Source organism: Elephas maximus, chromosome 10 (genome assembly GCF_024166365.1).
Source record: "Elephas maximus indicus isolate mEleMax1 chromosome 10, mEleMax1 primary haplotype, whole genome shotgun sequence".
NCBI classification, from domain to species: Eukaryota; Metazoa; Chordata; class Mammalia; order Proboscidea; family Elephantidae; genus Elephas; species Elephas maximus.
The window spans coordinates 107,181,618-107,200,370 of NC_064828.1; the positions used below are offsets into that span (position 1 = coordinate 107,181,618).

The 18,753-nt window shown below is 40.1% G+C and overlaps 1 protein-coding gene across 1 annotated transcript in view; it reads left to right on the forward strand.

Annotated features, from left to right (window-relative positions):
* Positions 1–18,753, forward strand: part of UNC79 (unc-79 homolog, NALCN channel complex subunit) — a 220,952-nt gene that overhangs the window by 109,114 nt on the left and 93,085 nt on the right. Inside the window, exons 22-25 of the mRNA XM_049898829.1 lie at positions 3,538–3,695; positions 14,043–14,224; positions 17,366–17,567; positions 18,200–18,379. Of these exons, the coding sequence (XP_049754786.1) occupies positions 3,538–3,695; positions 14,043–14,224; positions 17,366–17,567; positions 18,200–18,379 (722 nt within the window). The remainder of the gene's footprint in view (positions 1–3,537; positions 3,696–14,042; positions 14,225–17,365; positions 17,568–18,199; positions 18,380–18,753) is intronic.

The following is an 18,753-nucleotide window of genomic DNA, read 5'->3' on the forward strand; positions in this document are numbered from 1 at the left end:
GCTGGGTGGGTTGGAACCACCAGCCTTTCGGTTAGCAGCTGAGCGCTTAACCATTGTGCCATTTGCACTCCTTAGTTGTTAGGTGCTGTTGAGTCAATTTCGACTCATAGTGACCCCATGTGACAGAGTAGAACTGCCCCATGGCGTTTCTAAGCTGTAATCTTTGGGGGAACAGCTCTCCAGGTCTTTAACCTGAGCCACCAAGGCTCCTTTCCTGGAAGTAAGTTAGAAGAATATTATCCTCACTTTATATGTAAGAGAATGAGGCAAAAAGAAAGGAAAAGATTGGTTCTGGATAACTTGGTCACATAACCAGGTTGAGGCTGTATCTGTCTTTACTCATTTTTTTTTTTTCCATTCATTCAATAAGTATTATTGAGTGCTCACTGTATATGTCATTATTCTAGGCACTTCAGGAGTTTGTATCTCGTTTGGGAGGGGGTGAATTCTATCCTTACAGAAGGAGACCATTGACAGTGTTGAATTTATTTGAGACCTTGGTGGCATAGTGGTTAAGTGCTGTGGCTGCTAACCAAAAAGGTCAGGAGTTCAAATCTACTAGCCACTTCTTGGAAACCCTATGGGGCAGCTCTACCCTGTCCTGTAGGGTTGCTGTGGTTGGAATCAACTCAACAGCAACGAGTTTGTTTGTTTGTTTTTCCCATGGTCTCAGAAAACAGAAATGATTAAGAAATGCCTCCACCCTTTTGTGTTCTGGGAAATGGTTTACCAAAGAAGCACCCTTCGTCCCACAGATGCCCCCATTGCTTGCCTGTGACAAGGCCAGACACAGACCCGCCAAATCCCCATTCTTTGCCTCACAAATGATTAGCTTAACTGTTTTGTACACATTGAACAATTAATTAAGATTGTCTCCTTTTCCCAGGTAACTATGGCCCACCCTCCAGTCTGAGTCAGCATATGAACTCCCTTTAAAAGCCTCTCCTGAGAATAGGCTGGCCTCAGGGTAAAACATTCTCTGATTTACTCTCAGGCACACACTTTCATCCTACTTCCCCAGAACCAGTTCTTTCTAGCCTTGTTGAGGAAGACCCTCAGCAAGGTGGATTGACACAGTGGCTGCAACAATGAGCTCAAGCATAACGATTATAAGGACGGCTCAGGACCGGGCAATGTTTCGTTCTGTTGTGCACAGGGTCGGTGTGAGTCGGAACTGACTCGATGGCACCTAACAACAACATAAAAGAAAAAAAGGACCCCTGGGGCAGAGTAGTCAGCTACTAACCAAAAGGTTGGCAGCTCAAATATACCAACTGTTCTGCAGGAGAAAGATGTGGCAGTCTTCTTCTGTAAAGATCACAGCCTTGGAAACCCTATGGGGGCAGTTCTACTCTGTCCTATAGGGTGTCTGCGAGTCAGAATCAATTCGACGGCAATGGGTTTGGTTTTTTGGTTTATAAAAGAAAAACCCATTTTGCCCAACTCTTTAGACATTTACAGATCTTTTATTCAGAATAGATTCTCCCTATTGCAATAGTTTCCCCTCTTCCCTTTGCAATAGCCATCCCCGATTCCCGCTTGCAGTAATCCTTTGGAATAAAGTCTCTCCTTACTGAGTCTAGATTTGTTTTTTATTTGGTGCTATATAATTTATTATTCAAACTGGTAGACTTTTGAAGGGGAAGTGGAGGTGGTCTTCATAATTACCCCAAAGCAAGTATAAACTGGACTGTCTTGGATAAACTAAGATACATGGATGTGTAGATATGTCACTGTCAATCCAAGGAATATGTTATAAATGACTATTGCATAATCATTCTGGAAGAACGAGTAGGGAAGGGCTCAGCAGACTATACCATTCAAATGGGACAATTACAATAAGGTAGAATTTTGATAGGTAGAGATTCACAATGGATGGACATTTTGGAGAGCAGGAATGTCAAGAGCAAATGGCAGATTTGGAAAGAAAGGGGAAGAAATGGCAGGGCATACGTAGGTGATACCAAGGTTTTATTTTTTCATTTTTTTTTCAAAGTTTTGTTTTTTAGTGCACAGCATAGTTTTAGGGGAGTAATGGAAAATAAGGATGGAGAAATAGTTTGGGAACCAAGCGTGAAGGACCCTGAAGTAGGGACTTTATTTAATGGTGTTTGGGGATCTAGGCTCCATTGTTTAGATGTTTGGTGTTCAGAGATGGGAGAAAATTTGCACATGGTCATACAGCTGATTAATGGCAGGGTTGGAGTTAGATCCATATCTGTCTGATGTCCACCCCTCAGATTAAGCATAATGTTTTGAAAATTGCTCCTTTTGCTCCAGTAAGTCTTCTAGTAGAAACAAGCAGCTCTGGTGACTTGAACATCAATATGCTACCTGTGAGCTAGAGGCAGCGTGTGTCACTCCTCTGGTCTCTTAGCAATGCAGTGTGAGGTTTTGGAAGTCACAACTAGTTTGATTCTGATATTAACTCTGGAGCCAAATCCAAACCAAACCAAACCAAACCAGCCTACCAACCAACACAAAATGGTGTAGTTTAAATAATTGAATAAAAAAAATTGAAGCCAATAATATGTTATTACTAAAAATACGTATTCAGAATTATTCTGGTAATGATTGAAAGGAAGGCAGCTTAAACTGGCAAAGGTGAATTTTTGTACAGTAGTGGCCTGGTTTTAGGAATGGCTCATAGCCACAAGATGTCATCATGGAAGCCTGTCTTTCTCTTTCTCCACTCCCCCCTCCCCCCCTCCCAGCTTTTCCCCTTTTCTCCCTATTACTCAGCTCTACTTCCATCTGTGTTGGCTTCTTCTCAGGCAGGCTGCTGCTGTGAGGTGGGAAAGAGGGTCATTGGCAGCTCTAGGCCACCATGGCCTTTCCTTTCTGAGATTTCAGAAGGAGAGAGAATCTTTCTCTGTCAGTGTCCCTGGGAAGATGACTCTGGTATTCCCATGGTTACTATATGGTTACCATAGTCTATTGGACTGTTCACTCTAATCAAGGGAGTAGAGTTCTTTGGCCATCCTGGGATTTGTGTTCACCCTTATGTTAAAGGTGGGGGATCTTGATTGGCCGCCTTGCCTGTTGGAGGAGAGGCTGTTCTTAATTTTAAAAAAAAGGTGTTTTATGACCAGGATAAGGGGAACAGGTTGCTGTGCAGGCAGAACGAACAAAACTCCCCTAATGTCCGCTATTGGGGAGTAAAAACAATCACTTATCACCCCATCATCCTAACATACCTAATGTCGATTTTATGTATTATTCAAGTCACTGTTCATTTATGTAGCTGAATTTAAAATATTCAACATTTGATTTATATTTTCTAAAGTATATGTTAAATGGTTTGTGTTGTGACATAAAAGTAATTTCTTAAGAAAAAAATGCATTAACAGGACAGCGTATAGAAAAAGTTTTTCAGAGCATCATAGCCTTATGGATAAGTGTGATTTCACCAAATACATTCCTATCAGCTACTGCTAACTACAGTTTCCATAAATTAAGATAATAGGTTTTTTTTTCTTTTTTTGGAAAGGTCATCATGACTGTAACCAACCACTTTTGCTTCTTCTTGATTCCTAGCCTGTGGAGGGTCATCAAATCTGAGTTCTCCCAGCTATCTTCGGTGGCAGTTCCTCTTCTTCTCCATGCTTTGTCACTTCCTCATGGTGCTGACATCTTCTGGACAATCATAAATGGCAACTTCAACAGCAAAGACTGGAAGATGAGGTTTGAAGCAGGTACCTCTATTCACTTACAAATTCTCCCTGGATTTCAAGGCAAACAGCGTCCAGCCATGACATCTATTTTTGGCCCTCCTTTTTCCTCCCTTCCTTTTAAAGCCATTCTCTTGCTTTCCATGTTCTTTGGTGATTCTACTTAGCTTAACTTCCCCTACAATATTTTGCAGAGTGGTCCTTGGGTAAGGTGACCATGATAAGGTTTGCCCAGGGTAGTCCAGTTTATATAACTGAGCCCTGGTGGTGCAGTGGTTAAGCACCAGTCGCTCTGTGGGGGAAAGATGTGGCAGTCTGCTTCCGTAAAGATTTACAGCTTTGAAAACCCTGTGGGGCAGTTCTGCTCTGTCCTACAGAGTCACTATGAGTCAGAATCCACAGAACAGCCCAATGAGTTTACAAGTTAGTCCGGTTTATGCCTCTTATCCAGGCGTCTTAGAGTTCTAGAGAAACAGAATCAGTGAGGTATATGTAGATATGTCACTGATAAATATATGTCAGTGATATATGTATATTTGTGTGTGTGTGTATATATATGGACTGATTTACTTCAAATAATTGGTGTACGTGATTGTGGGGGGCTGCAAGTCCAAGATCCAGAGGTCAAGTGACAGACTGACTTGCAGGCGTGTGTCCCAAAATCCACAGGTCGTGTGATGAGAAGAGTGAAGAGTAAGAGTGTTCTGGCAAAATGTCTGTTTGTAGTCTGGAGGCAGGATACACTCTAGGGAAACTCCCTTTTTTCTCTTAAGGTCTTCAAGTGATCGATTGAGGCCCACCCACGTTATGGAAGGAAATCTGCTTGTGGCCACTTGCTTAGTCATATGTAATTATAACAGCAGTTAAACTAGTGTTTGACCAAACAACGGAGCACCATAGCCTAACCAAGTTGACACATAATATTAACCATCACACCAGGTGTAGATAGATACTAATTGTGCCCGTATTCACTCTAGAATGGGTCCCAGCTTGGATGATAAATTATGTGGTCAGTCTATTAGGTTACCTGCATCTGAGTAGCTGAGAATGTGTTAAGAAGTGCAGATTATTGGGCCCCACCCCAGAATACTAAATTAGAATCTCTAGGGATGAAGCAAAGGTAAGGTAACTCACTAAAGTTTGAGAAGCTATGCTATATGCCCTTGCCTTTGGGGCATCTGGGACCAAGTCTGGACCAGTGATGGGCATAATTTCTTGGTGCATAGAATGGCAAGTCCTCAGAGGATCTTGGTAAGGAAGGAACCTGGATGTGTTCTCTTAGCCTCACATCTGCTGGTTTCACTGTCATTCCCATTCTTGGGGGGGGGGGGGGCAGATAGCATGGTTGACATGTCACAGTGTGGCTTATCAGAACAGTTTCATATATTTTAGGGTCTTAATGGTTTGGCAAAAAAATAACGTCAGGGAAATTAACAAATTATACTTTAGAGTTCAATTCCCTGATACCTGGCCACCTCAAAGAATCCTTGCTTTTTAATGCCCACGTGCATTCCAGGGGCTAGTTTACTTATAGCACATGATATTGTAAGGAATTAGAGTGAAATTTTCTACCAAAAATATATGTGGTTTTAGCAACACTTTATAGGTATTTAAATTCTCAAACATACCTACCATTGTGAGGATGGCTCAGGACTGGGCAAGGTTTCGTTCTGTTGTACATTGGGTTGCTGTGAGCTGAAGCCAACTTGATGGCATCTAACAACAACAGCACTCTAGTTCTTTCATTCCAGTTTAAGGATTAAATCATTTCCTGAATACAGTCCTATTTATGTTATTTTTCTACTTAAAAACCTTTAATGGGTTTTCAATACCTAGAGAATAAAGCTCAGACTCCTTAAACTGACATTGAAGCTCTCCATGAACGAATCCCAAGTGTTTATGGCCTTGTTTCCTACTCCTCTTTGTACACCTGCCATTGCTGCTTTCCCATTGATTCCTCCTTCGCCTCAGGCAAGCCTGAGTCTCTTCCCTTCAAGGCTCGTTCAGGTGCCACCTGCATCTGATCCTCCTTCACATGCTGCCATTGATTTCCACCTTCTCAATCCCCTTGGTAGAAAGTTGTTTCTCTATCCCCTGATCTCCCACAGCTTTTATTTCTACCTCTTGAGAGGCATTTGTGTCTTTCTATATTACATTTCAGTTATACTTCTGCCTATCGTATCTTTCTTGGTTAATTGACTTTTTGAAGTCAAGACCTGTGGGTAATTCATCTTTTCATTTAATTTTATCTCCTCACAAGTGCCTAGGGTAGTGTTTTGAGTGCTTAATATGTTTTTTTAAAATTAAGTTGAGTTGGCAAATTTACTGAATAAACACTACGTGTACTAGACACTATGGAGGAAGTAAAAGGACGTACGAGAGCAGATTCCTGCTCTCATGAGGCTCCTAACTTAATTGATGAGATCAAATATAAACATGTAAGAAGCTAAGAAACTAGAAAAGGTATAAATATAATTCAAGAGCACGGATCAAGATATGACATATAGCTGTACATGTACACAGATGCCATGTGTCAATGAGTGTTATTTTTATAGGAGTTCATAGGATGGAAAGGTCACTCTAGGAGGTTAGAGAGGACTTTACAGAATAGTTAGAATTTCAGCAGTGGATTCAAGGATGCTGGAATGTCAACAGGCAGAGAAGAGTAGAAAGAATGCCCTAGCTTCTGGAACAGCTTAAGCAGAGAACTGAAACAACCTTATTCACCTGGCAATTCAAATGGTAGTTCATTTATATGATAGCACATGATGTTGTAGGGAATTATCTCTGTGTTATCTGCTCTATTATACCGCTTAACAAGTAAGGATGGTGAGACTTCATCTCACGTACTTTGGACATGTTATCAGGAGGGACCAGTCCTTGGGGAAGGACATCATGCTTCATAAAGTAGAAAAAAAAAACACCAAAAAAAGTAAAGTAGAGGGTCAGCGAAAAAGAGGAAGCCCCTCAATGAGATGGATTGACACAGTGGCTGTAACAGTAGGCTCCGCATAGCAACGATTGTGAGGATGGAGAAGGACTGGGCTGTGTTTTGTTCTGTTGTATGTAGGGTCACTGTGAGTTGGAACTGACTCCATGGCACCTAGCAACAACAACAAAAGCAACAATATAACTTTTTTTTTTTTTTTTTATAATAATTTTTATTAAGCTTCAAGTGAACGTTTACAAATCCAATCAGTCTGTCACATATAAGTTTACATACATCTCACTCCCTACTCCCACTTACTCTCCCCGTCTTGAGTCAGCCCTTTCAGTCTCTCCTTTCTTGACAATTTTGCCGGCTTCCCTCTCTCTCTATCCTCCCACCCCCCTCCAGACAAGAGTTGCCAACACAGTCTCAAGTGTACACCTGATATAATTAGCTCACTCTTCATCAGCGTCTCTCTCCCACCCGCTGACCAGTCCCTTTCATGTCTGATGAGTTGTCTTCAGGGATGGTTCCTGTCCTGTGTCAACAGAAGGTCTGGAGAGCATGACCGCCGGGATTCCTCCAGTCTCAGTCAGACCATTAAGTTTGGTCTTTTTATGAGAATTTGGGGTCTGCATCCCACTGCTCTCCTGCTCCCTCAGGGGTCCTCTGCTGAGCTCCCTGTCAGGGCAGTCATCGATTGTGGCCGGGCACCAACTAGTTCTTCTGGTCTCAGGATGATGTAGGTCTCTGGTTCATGTGGCCCTTTCTGTCTCTTGGGCTCTTAGTTGTCATGTGGGCTTGGTGTTCTTCATTTTCCTTTGCTCCAGGTGGGTTGAGACCAATTGCTGCATCTTAGATGGCTGCTTGTTAGCATTTAAGACCCCAGACGCCACATTTCAAAGTGGGATGCAGAATGATTTCATAGTAGAATTATTTTGCCAATTGACTTAGAAGTCCCCGCAAACCATGTTCCCCAGACCCCCGCGCTTGCTCCGCTGAGCTTTGAAGCATTCATTTTATCCCGGAAACTTCTTTGCTTTTGGTCCAGTCCAATTGAGCTGACCTTCCATGTATTGAGTGTTGTCTTTCCCTTCACCTAAAGCAGTTCTTATCTACTGATTAATCAATAAAAAACCCTCTCCCACCCTCCCTCCCTCCCCCCCTCGTAACCACAAAAGTATGTGTTCTTCTCAGGTTTACTATTTCTCAAGATCTTATAATAGTGGTCTTATACAATATTTGTCCTTTTGCCTCTGACTCATTTCGCTCAGCATAATGCCTTCCAGGTTCCTCCATGTTGTGAAATGTTTCAGAGATTCGTCACTGTTCTTTATCGATGCGTAGTATTCCATTGTGTGAATATACCACAATTTATTTACCCATTCATCCGTTGATGGACACCTTGGTTGCTTCCAACTTTTTGCTATTGTAAACAGAGCTGCAATAAACATGGGTGTGCATATATCTGTTTGTATGAAGGCTCTTGTATCTCTAGGGTATATTCCGAGGAGTGGGATTTCTGGGTTGTATGGTAGTTCTATTTCTAACTGTTTAAGATAACGCCAGATAGATTTCCAAAGTGGTTGTACCATTTTACATTCCCACCAGCAGTGTATGAGAGTTCCAATCTCTCCGCAGCCTCTCCAACATTTATTATTTTGTGTTTTTTGGATTAATGCCAGCCTTGCTGGTGTGAGATGGAATCTCATCGTAGTTTTAATTTGCATTTCTCTAATGGCTAATGATCGAGAGCATTTTCTCATGTATCTGTTGGCTGCCTGAATATCTTCTTTAGAGAAATGTGTGTTCATATCCTTTGCCCACTTCTTGATTGGGTTGTTTGTCTTTTTGTGGTTGAGTTTTGACAGAATCATGTTGATTTTAGAGATCAGGCGCTGGTCGGAGATGTCATAGCTGAAAATTCTTTCCCAATCTGTAGGTGGTCTTTTTACTCTTTTGGTGAAGTCTTTAGATGAGCATAGGTGTTTGATTTTTAGGAGCTCCCAGTTATCGGGTTTCTCTTCATCATTTTTGGTAATGTTTTGTATTCTGTTTATACCTTGTATTAGGGCTCCTAGGGTTGTCCCAATTTTTTCTTCCATGATCTTTATCGTTTTAGTCTTTATGTTTAGGTCTTTGATCCACTTGGAGTTAGTTTTTGTGCATGGTGTGAGGTATGGGTCCTGTTTCATTTTTTTGCAAATGGATATCCAGTTATGCCAGCACCATTTGTTAAAAAGGCTGTCTTTTCCCCAGTTAATTGACACTGGTCCTTTGTCAAATATCAGCTGCTCATACATGGATGGATCTATGTCTGGGTTCTCAATTCTGTTCCATTGGTCTATGTGTCTGTTGTTGTACCAATACCAGGCTGTTTTGACTACTGTGGCTGTATAATAGGTTCTGAAGTCAGATAAGGTGAGGCCTCCCACTTTCTTCTTCTTTTTCAGTAGTGCTTTGCTTATCCGGGGCTTCTTTCCCTTCCATATGAAATTGGTGATTTGTTTCTCTATCCCCTTAAAATATGACATTGGAATTTGGATCGGAAGTGCGTTAAATGTATAGATGGCTTTTGGTAGAATAGACATTTTTACTATGTTAAGTCTTCCTATCCATGAGCAAGGTATGTTTTTCCACTTAAGTATGTCCTTTTGAATTTCTTGTAGTAGAGCTTTGTAGTTTTCTTTGTATAGGTCTTTTACATCCTTGGTAAGATTTATTCCTAAGTATCTTATCTTCTTGGGGGCTACTGTGAATGGTATTGATTTGGTTATTTCCTCTTCGGTGTTCTTTTTGTTGATGTAGAGGAATCCAAGTGATTTTTGTATGTTTATTTTATAACCTGAGACTCTGCCAAACTCTTCTATTAGTTTCAGTAGTTTTCTGGAGGATTCCTTAGGGTTTTCTGTGTATATAATCATGTCATCTGCAAATAGTGATAACTTTACTTCTTCCTTGCCAATCCGGATACCTTTTATTTCTTTGTCTAGCCTGATTGCCCTGGCTAAGACTTCCAACACGATGTTGAATAAGAGCGGTGATAAAGGGCATCCTTGTCTGGTTCCCGTTCTCAAGGGAAATGCTTTCAGGTTCTCTCCATTTAGAGTGATATTGGCTGTTGGCTTTGCATAGATGCCCTTTATTATGTTGAGGAATTTTCCTTCAATTCCTATTTTGGTAAGAGTTTTTATCATGAATGGGTGTTGGACTTTGTCAAATGCCTTTTCTGCATCAATTGATAAGATCATGTGGTTTTTGTCTTTTGTTTTATTTATGTGATGGATTACATTAATGGTTTTTCTGATATTAAACCAGCCTTGCATACCTGGTATAAATCCCACTTGATCAGGGTGAATTATTTTTTTGATGTGTTGTTGGATTCTATTGGCTAGAATTTTGTTGAGGATTTTTGCATCAATGTTCATGAGGGATATAGGTCTATAATTTTCTTTTTTTGTAATGTCTTTACCTGGTTTTGGTATCAGGGAGATGGTGGCTTCATAGAATGAGTTGGGTAGTATTCCGTCATTTTCTATGCTTTGGAATACCTTTAGTAGTAGTGGTGTTAACTCTTCTCTGAAAATTTGGTAGAACTCTGCAGTGAAGCCGTCCGGGCCAGGACTTTTTTTTGTTGGGAGTTTTTTGATTACCGTTTCAATCTCTTTTTTTGTTATGGGTCTATTTAGTTGTTCTACTTCTGAATGTGTTAGTTTAGGTAGGTAGTGTTTTTCCAGGAATTCATCCATTTCTTCTAGGTTTTCAAATTTGTTAGAGTACAATTTTTCATAATAATCTGAAATGATTCTTTTAATTTCATTTGGTTCTGTTGTGATGTGGTCCTTCTCATTTCTTATTCGGGTTATTTGTTTCCTTTCCTGTATTTCTTTAGTCAGTCTAGCCAATGGTTTATCAATTTTGTTAATTTTTTCAAAGAACCAGCTTTTGGCTTTGTTAATTCTTTCAATTGTTTTTCTGTTCTCTAATTCATTTAGTTCAGCTCTAATTTTTATTATTTGTTTTCTTCTGGTGCCTGATGGATTCTTTTGTTGCTCACTTTCTATTTGTTCAAGTTGTAGGGACAGTTCTCTGATTTTGGCTCTTTCTTCTTTTTGTATGTGTGCATTTATTGATATAAATTGACCTCTGAGCACTGCTTTTGCTGTGTCCCAGAGGTTTTGATAGGAAGTATTTTCATTCTCGTTGCTTTCTATGAATTTCCTTATTCCCTCCTTGATGTCTTCTATAACCCAGTCTTTTTTCAGGAGGGTATTGTTCATTTTCCAAGTATTTGATTTCTTTTCCCTCGTTTTTCTGTTATTGATCTCTAGTTTTATTGCCTTGTGGTCTGAGAAGATGCTTTGTAATATTTCGATGTTTTGGACTCTGCAAAGGTTTGTTTTATGACTTAATATGTGGTCTATTCTAGAGAATGTTCCATGTGCGCTAGAAAAAAAAGTATATTTTGCAGCAGTTGGGTGGAGAGTTCTGTATAAGTCAATGAGGTCAAGTTGGTTGATTGTTGTAAGTAGATCTTCCGTGTCTCTGTTGAGCTTCTTACTGGATGTCCTGTCCTTCTCTGAAAGTGGTGTGTTGAAGTCTCCTACTATAATTGTGGAGGTATCGATCTTGCTTTTCAATTCTGTTAAAATTTGATTTACGTATCTTGCAGCCCTGTCATTGGGTGCATAAATATTTAATATGGTTATGTCTTCCTGATCAATTGTCCCTTTTATCATTATATAGTGTCCTTCTTTATCCTTTGTGGTGGATTTAAGTCTAAAGTCTATTTTGTCAGAAATTAATATTGCTACTCCTCTTCTTTTTTGCTTATTGTTTGCTTGATATACTTTTTTCCATCCTTTGAGTTTTAGTTTGTTTGTGTCTCTAAGTCTAAGGTGTGTCTCTTGTAGGCAGCATATAGATGGATCGTGTTTCTTTATCCAGTCTGTGACTCTCTGTCTCTTTATTGGTGCATTTAGTCCATTTACATTCAGCGTAATTATAGATAAATAAGTTTTTAGTGTTGTCATTTTGATGCCTTTTTATGTGTGTTGTTGACAATTTCATTTTTCCACATACTTTTTTGTGCTGAGGCGTTTTTCTTAGTAAATTGTGAGATCCTCACTTTCATAGTGTTTGACTTTATGTTAGTTGAGTCGTTACGTTTTTCTTGGTTTTTGTCTTGAGTTATAGAGTTGTTATACCTTTTTGTGGTTACCTCATTATATACCCCTATTTTTCTAAGTAAAAACCTAACTTGTATTGTTCTATATCGCCTTGTATCACTCTCCATATGGCAGTTCAATGCCTCCTGTATTTAGTCCCTCTTTTTGATTATTGTGATCTTTTACCTATTGACTTCCATGATTCCCTGTTATGTGTATTTTTTTTTTTAATTAATCTTAATTTGTTTGTTTTTGTGATTTCCCTATTTGAGTTGATATCAGGACGTTCTGTTTTGTGACCTTGTGTTGTGCTGATATCTGATATTATTGGTTCTCTGACCAAACAATATCCTTTAGTATTTCTTGTAGCTTTGGTTTGGTTTTTGCAAATTCTCTAAACTTGTGTTTGTCTGTAAATATCTTAATTTCACCTTCATATTTCAGAGAGAGTTTTGCTGGATATATGATCCTTGGTTGGCAGTTTTTCTCCTTCAGTGTTCTGTATATGTCGTCCCATTCCCTTCTTGCCTGCATGGTTTCTGCTGAGTAGTCAGAACATATTCTTACTGATTCTCCCTTGAAGGAAACCTTTCTTTTCTCCCTGGCTGCTTTTAAAATTTTCTGTTTATCTTTGGTTTTGGTGAGTTTGATGATAATATGTCTCGGTGTTTTTCTTTTTGTATCAATCTTAAATGGGGTTCGATGAGCATCTTGGATAGATATCCTTTCGTCTTTCATGATGTCAGGGAAGTTTTCTGTCAGAAGTTCTTCAACTATTTTCTCTGTGTTTTCTGTCCCCCCTCCCTGTTCTGGGACTCCAATCACCCGCAGGTTATCCTTCTTGATAGAGTCCCACATAATTCTTAGGGTTTCTTCATTTTTTTTAATTCTTTTATCTGATTTTTTTTCAGCTATGTTGGTGTTGATTCCCTGGTCCTCCAGATGTCCCAGTCTGCATTCTAATTGCTCGAGTCTGCTCCTCTGACTTCCTAGTGTGTTGTCTAATTCTGTTATTTTATTGTTAATCTTTTGGATTTCTACATGTTGTCTCTCTATGGATTCTTGCAACTTATTAATTTTTCCAGTATGTTCTTGAATAATCTTTTTGAGTTCTTCAACAGTTTTATCAGTGTGTTCCTTGGCTTTTTCTGCAGATATCCTAATTTCATTTGTGATATCATTAATCATTCTGTAAATTAGTTTTTTATATTCTGTATCTGATAATTCCAAAATTGTATCTTCATTTGGGAAAGATTTTGATTCTTTTGTTTGGGGGGTTGGAGAAGCTGTCACGGTCTGCTTCTTTAAGTGGTTTGATATGGATTGTTGTCTCCGAGCCATCACTGGGAAACTAGTTTTTCCAGAAAATCCGCTGCGTGCAGTCCAAATCCCTGCGGGACGGTTCCCCGGCTCGGATGCTGCTCTTTCTGCTCCAAGATCAGTCACTGCCTCCCGGGGACTTCTCCTAACGGCTGCGTCCCACGCCGCCCGTGGAACCGGCTAGTCCCCCTCCCGGGGTTAGTTCAGGGGGGTGGAGCAGGTCTCTGTGCTTGTGCCGTACCTGACTGGTACGCTGGCTCCAGGCTCTGGAAACAATCGCTGCTTCCCCGTATTAGTTCGTTCTCCGTCTCTAAATCTGTGTTTGTTGTTCAGGGTTCGTAGATTGTTATGTATGTGATCGATTCACTTGTTTTTCCGTGTCTTTGTTGTAAGAGGGATCCGAGGTAGCGTCTGCCTAGTCCGCCATCTTGGCTCCGCCTGTATCTGAATCGCAACAATATAACTTTTTATAAAGCTATGCTTTTAGAGTGGCTGGAATAATTTAAAATCTAAATTTTCAGAATAATTATAGACCTGTCAAATAAGGGTTCATCTATTTCAGAAGAAATATTTCTGTAGCCCCAGGAAGCATCTGTTCGTTTCTATCATTTCATATCGTGACACTGAGAGTGGGTTAGGGGGCCCAGAACCAAGAGCCAGGTCTGATGGGCACCTCCCACTTCCCTCAGTGGTCTGCAGAGCTTCTACGGCATGGCTGCAACAAAGGAGCACAGAGGCATTTTGAGTAGTTTGAAAGTTACAGTCAGAGGGAAAGACCTTTTTAAAAAAAAGGACAACTCAGAGCTAAATCAAGGCTGCCTGGTGGAAAAGCAACTGCACTGGATAGAAACCACCCCCTTTGGTATTTAAAATCGCCACGTAGGGTGTTCAGTTCTCAGACTGTCTAAATAAATGTAACTTGTTTTCTTGGGTCCTCTGCCCTTTATATTGCAGTGGAGAAAGTGGCTGTAATTTGTAGATTTCTGGACATTCACTCAGTGACCAAAAACCACCTGCTGAAGTACTCGCTGGCGCATGCCTTCTGCTGCTTCTTGACGGCTGTGGAGGACGTCAACCCGGCAGTGGCCACCAGAGCCGGTCTCTTGCTGGACACCATAAAGAGGCCGGCATTGCAGGTGACATCCCTCAGATGTGTGCTGTCTGCTCTGCAGATGGTCTGTGTCAGCACTGTTAAATTATTGAGTTACTTGTCACATGAACACATCCAATGATGATGATAATGGAAATTTTTATGTGGGAAAAATGTGCCCAGAACCACACATTATTAACAGATCTCATTTTTATCTGTTGACACTTTCTTTGCAGTCTAGCCATATGCCATATCACTCTTATACAGATGTAATTATTGTATAACTTTTTGGGAAGCAGATTTTTAAACGAGATTGGCTTTTTTTGTACCACTTAGCTGACTCCTGGGCTTCCAGGCTCTGTCAGTAGAGGCTAACTGCTAAGAGAATTCAGATGAATTATACTATTAGTCAAAGCAAAGCATGAGAAGGTGAACATGCCCTGAAAATGAAACACCACAGATTTAAGCTGAGGGGACATGAGATATGAGACCTGGAGAAGTTGTGTATTTGTTTCGTTTGGCCTTTGTGTTTTGTAGTTGAAGAAACCAAGTCTCAGAGAGATGGTATGACTTATCAAAAGCCACGGGTGAATGAGTGGGAGCACCAAGAATAGAGTCTAGGTCTCCAAAGTCCTGACCTGCTATTCTTCACATTGAAACCTGACTTATTATTATATTGTTAATATTATTAGATAATAATTGTGGTAAAAGCTTAACATTTGTTAAATAGGTACTGTGTTCCCAGAGGGAGCCCTGGTGGCCCAGTAGTTAAGTGACATGGCTGCTAACCAAAAGGTTGGCAGTTCGAATCCACCAGCCGCTCGCTCCTTGAAAACCCTATGGGGCAATTCTACTCTGTCCAGTAGGGCTGCCGTGGGCTGGCATCAACTCAACGGCAATGGGTTTTATGTTCCCAGGGCAGCGTATGAAAAATGTGCCAGCATGCATTATTGCATTTAATCCTCTCAGTAACCTTTTGTGTGTTCCTATTTTATAGATAGAGAAGCTGAGGCTTAGAGAGTTGAAGTAATTTGTTTTCAGGATCACACAGCTAGTAAATGGCAGAGTAAACTCAGGCCTACCTTGTAATAATGTATTCTTTTTTTGCTTCATAATAATTTGTTTTTATTTTGGTAAAGATATATATAACAAAGTATTTTCCAATTCAACCATTTTTACATGTACAATTCACTGACACTGTTAAGGTTCATTCTATGTGTAACCATCACCACTATCATTTTCCAAATTATTCTGCCATCATTAACAGAAACTCAGTGCTCCCTAAGCAATGACTTCCCTTTCCCCCTCCTTCCTACCCCTCGTAATCACTAATAAACTTTGGTCTGTCTGTGTGTATTTGCCTATGTCATGTAAGTGGGATCATGCAATATTTGTCTTTCGTGACTGACTTATTTCACGCAACATAATGTTTTTAAGGTTCATCCATGTTGTAGCATGTGTCAGGACTTCATTTCTCTTCATTCCTGGCTGAGTAATAATCCATTGTACGGAGATACCACATTTTGTTTATTCATCTGTTGATGGACTCTTCGATTGTTTCCACCCTTTGGCTATGGTGAATAGTGCCGCAATGAACATTGCTTTACAGGTTTCTGTTAGTATTCTTGCTTTCCATTGGAATTTCTGGGTCATGTGGCAGTTCTGTCTTTAATTTCAGAGGAACTGCCGAACTATTTTCCGCAGTGGCTATACCATTGCGTTCCCACCAGCAATGGATGATGGTTTCAATTTCTCCAAGTCCTTATTCCGTTATTCTGATACTACCCATTCTAGTGGGTGCGAGATGGTGTCTCCCTGTGGTTTTGATTTGCGTCTCCCTAAAGACTAATGGGGAGCCTTGGTTCGAACCACTGGTTAAGCGCTTGGCTGCTAACCAAAAGGTTGGCGGTTTGAACTTACCAGCTGCTCTGCAGGAGAAAGATGTGGCAGTCTTCTTCCGTAAAGATTACAGCCTAGGAAACCCTGTGAGGCAATTCTACTCTGTCCTATAGGGTCACTATGAGTTAGAATTGACTTGACAGCAACAGGCTTGTTTTTGTTTTTTTTAAGGACTAATAACATTGAACATCCTTTCGTGTGCTTGTTGGCCATTTGTATATCCTCTTTGGTGAAATGTCTATTCAAGTCCTTTTCCCATTTTTTGATTGGGTTGTTTATCTTTTTGTTGCTCAATTGTAGAAGTTCTTTATATATTATGGATATTAAACCCTTTTCAGAGTCCCTCCAATTTTCTCGCAAGCAGAGGTTATTTCTTCAAAGTCCATGTTCTTAACTGTCTGTGTGAGTAAGAGTGTGTGTGTACACACTGCCTCCCAGTTCAGTGTAAATGTTCTTTCTGTAGTTTAAGACCAAGAAGAAAGGGCGAACTCTGCAGCATCTGCAAAATTATTTTAAGGTTATGTTCCCCGTGGATCCAGTTCTCCCTTGTAAAATTCTCAGTTGTTTTCTGGATGGTTTTTCACTGTCGATCTTAATAAAGCCGGGCACTTGCACGTGTATGTCCTATCCTTGGTTCAGTCCTGGAACATAGGAGGCACTCATTAGAAGAGAGTTGAATGAAAAAATGAGTTTGTCAGATGAGTTACACCTTTATGTTTCATGCTATTAATAAGAGGGGAATGGTGGACACCTATACCAGGGAAATGGATGCTCGATCCATTCCAACTTTAAGATTCTATCTTCCATTTGCATTGCAAGAAGAAAAGATGACTTTACTTTCTTTTAGAATCATAGAATTTAGGATTGAAAGGGAATTTGAAGACCATCTTCTTGCGTATCCTAAAATGTAGCCTTGAAAGTATGTTTCTCTTAATGGAAACTAGCAACATGAAGAAAGAAATATTGGCTTACAGATATTTGGATTAAGTGGTTGTCATTTACTGCATTAGAAAACAAAAGACAGTTATGTTTAGTTCAGATTTCTGAATCAAAAGTAAAGAGATATTCTACAATTAGGGGAAGCACCTCATCTGCATTTTTTTTTTCTACTAAACTTTACAATCTTTTTCTTTCGATTGGATCATTCCACATTGTAAGCAGGGTTTGAAGATGTTGCCTTGTTTTATTGTCTTAAAAAAACCTGTTTTATTGTCTTAGTCTAATGTATTTACTTTGAAGTAATTTAGAAGTTTACTCCCGACTTTATCTTTTTGCTGCTCTTCCGCAGGGTCTGTGTCTTTGTCTCGACTTCCAGTTTGATACTGTGGTTAAAGACCGACCCACAATATTGAGTAAGCTTTTACTCTTGCATTTTCTTAAGCAAGATATTCCTGCTTTGAGCTGGGAGTTTTTTGTCAATAGATTTGAGACGCTTTCTTTGGAAGCTCAGCTACATTTGGATTGTAACAAAGAATTCCCTTTTCCCACAAGTAAGTAAAACAAAGAACTTGCTTTCAATAGTCATAGTTCCTATTCTTGTGCTCACTAGAAAACCAGAAGCTTGCATGCAGTTTAATTCCCATTATGGGGGATGACTCGACTTCAGGTACTGGTTCATCAGATGTTTATTGAGTATCTACTGTAGTAACTCACAGATTTAACCAAATTTTGGCATCAAAATCAGGATTCTTACCATTTCCTTGTGGTCCTATGATAATCCTTTTGTAACTGTGTGTATCTTAAATATTATTCAATCATTTGTGTTTATAATGCTGTTTGTGAGCAATTTCGTGAGATATATTTGTACCTCGCAAACTCACTCCTGCATGCTTATTGATCAGTTACCTGTGGCTCTAAATAAAATGGGGAAGATTTTAGTTACTCAACTATGGCTCCTGTGATATCAAAATTAAATAATTTAATCTTATGGTGTAAAGAAACAAATGATAGGCATTAGTCATGGTAGGCAGTGGTCATGATTACTTATCTATGCCTTGTCATAGAGGGAGATGAATAACTCATACATCCATGAGAGAATTTAATATGAAAAATATCCACAGGTAGATTGTTTCAGACTAGCCAACGAAGGAAAATGATAACTTCTTTAATTCCTTTCGCAAAGCTATCACTGCTGTAAGGACAAACGTTGCTAATCTCAGCGATGCAGCGCTGTGGAAGATCAAGAGGGCTCGCTTTGCAAGGAACCGCCAGCGGAGTGTGCGTTCCCTGAGGGACAGCGTGAAAGGGCCGGCGGAATCCAAGAGGGCACTCTCCCTTCCTGAAACCCTAACCTCCAAAATCCGTTGAGTATCTTCTCCCATCTTTCCACTAAATCCGTTTACTGCCTTTCTGAGGCTGACTTGCCATGTTGAATGTTCACAGAGAGTAGCATATTTAGCGAATGGAGCTCTTTCAGCAGGCTTGGCTTTCAGGTTCCCTAGAGGATCACCCCAGCAGGAGTTAAAGGCCATGGACGGCTTTCTCCAGTTTGGGGAGGAAGCCCGTTTTGAAATATAGAAGGCAGCAAATTCGTTAACACTTGGCATAAAAGTTAGAAGCAGCGTTTGTTCCTAAGTCCTAGAATATGAACGCTTGCCTCACCAGCCTTGTAACCCAAGAGCTTCTTCTATGAGATTTTTATGGGACCCATGACAGCTAAGGAGGCAGAGTTCAAAT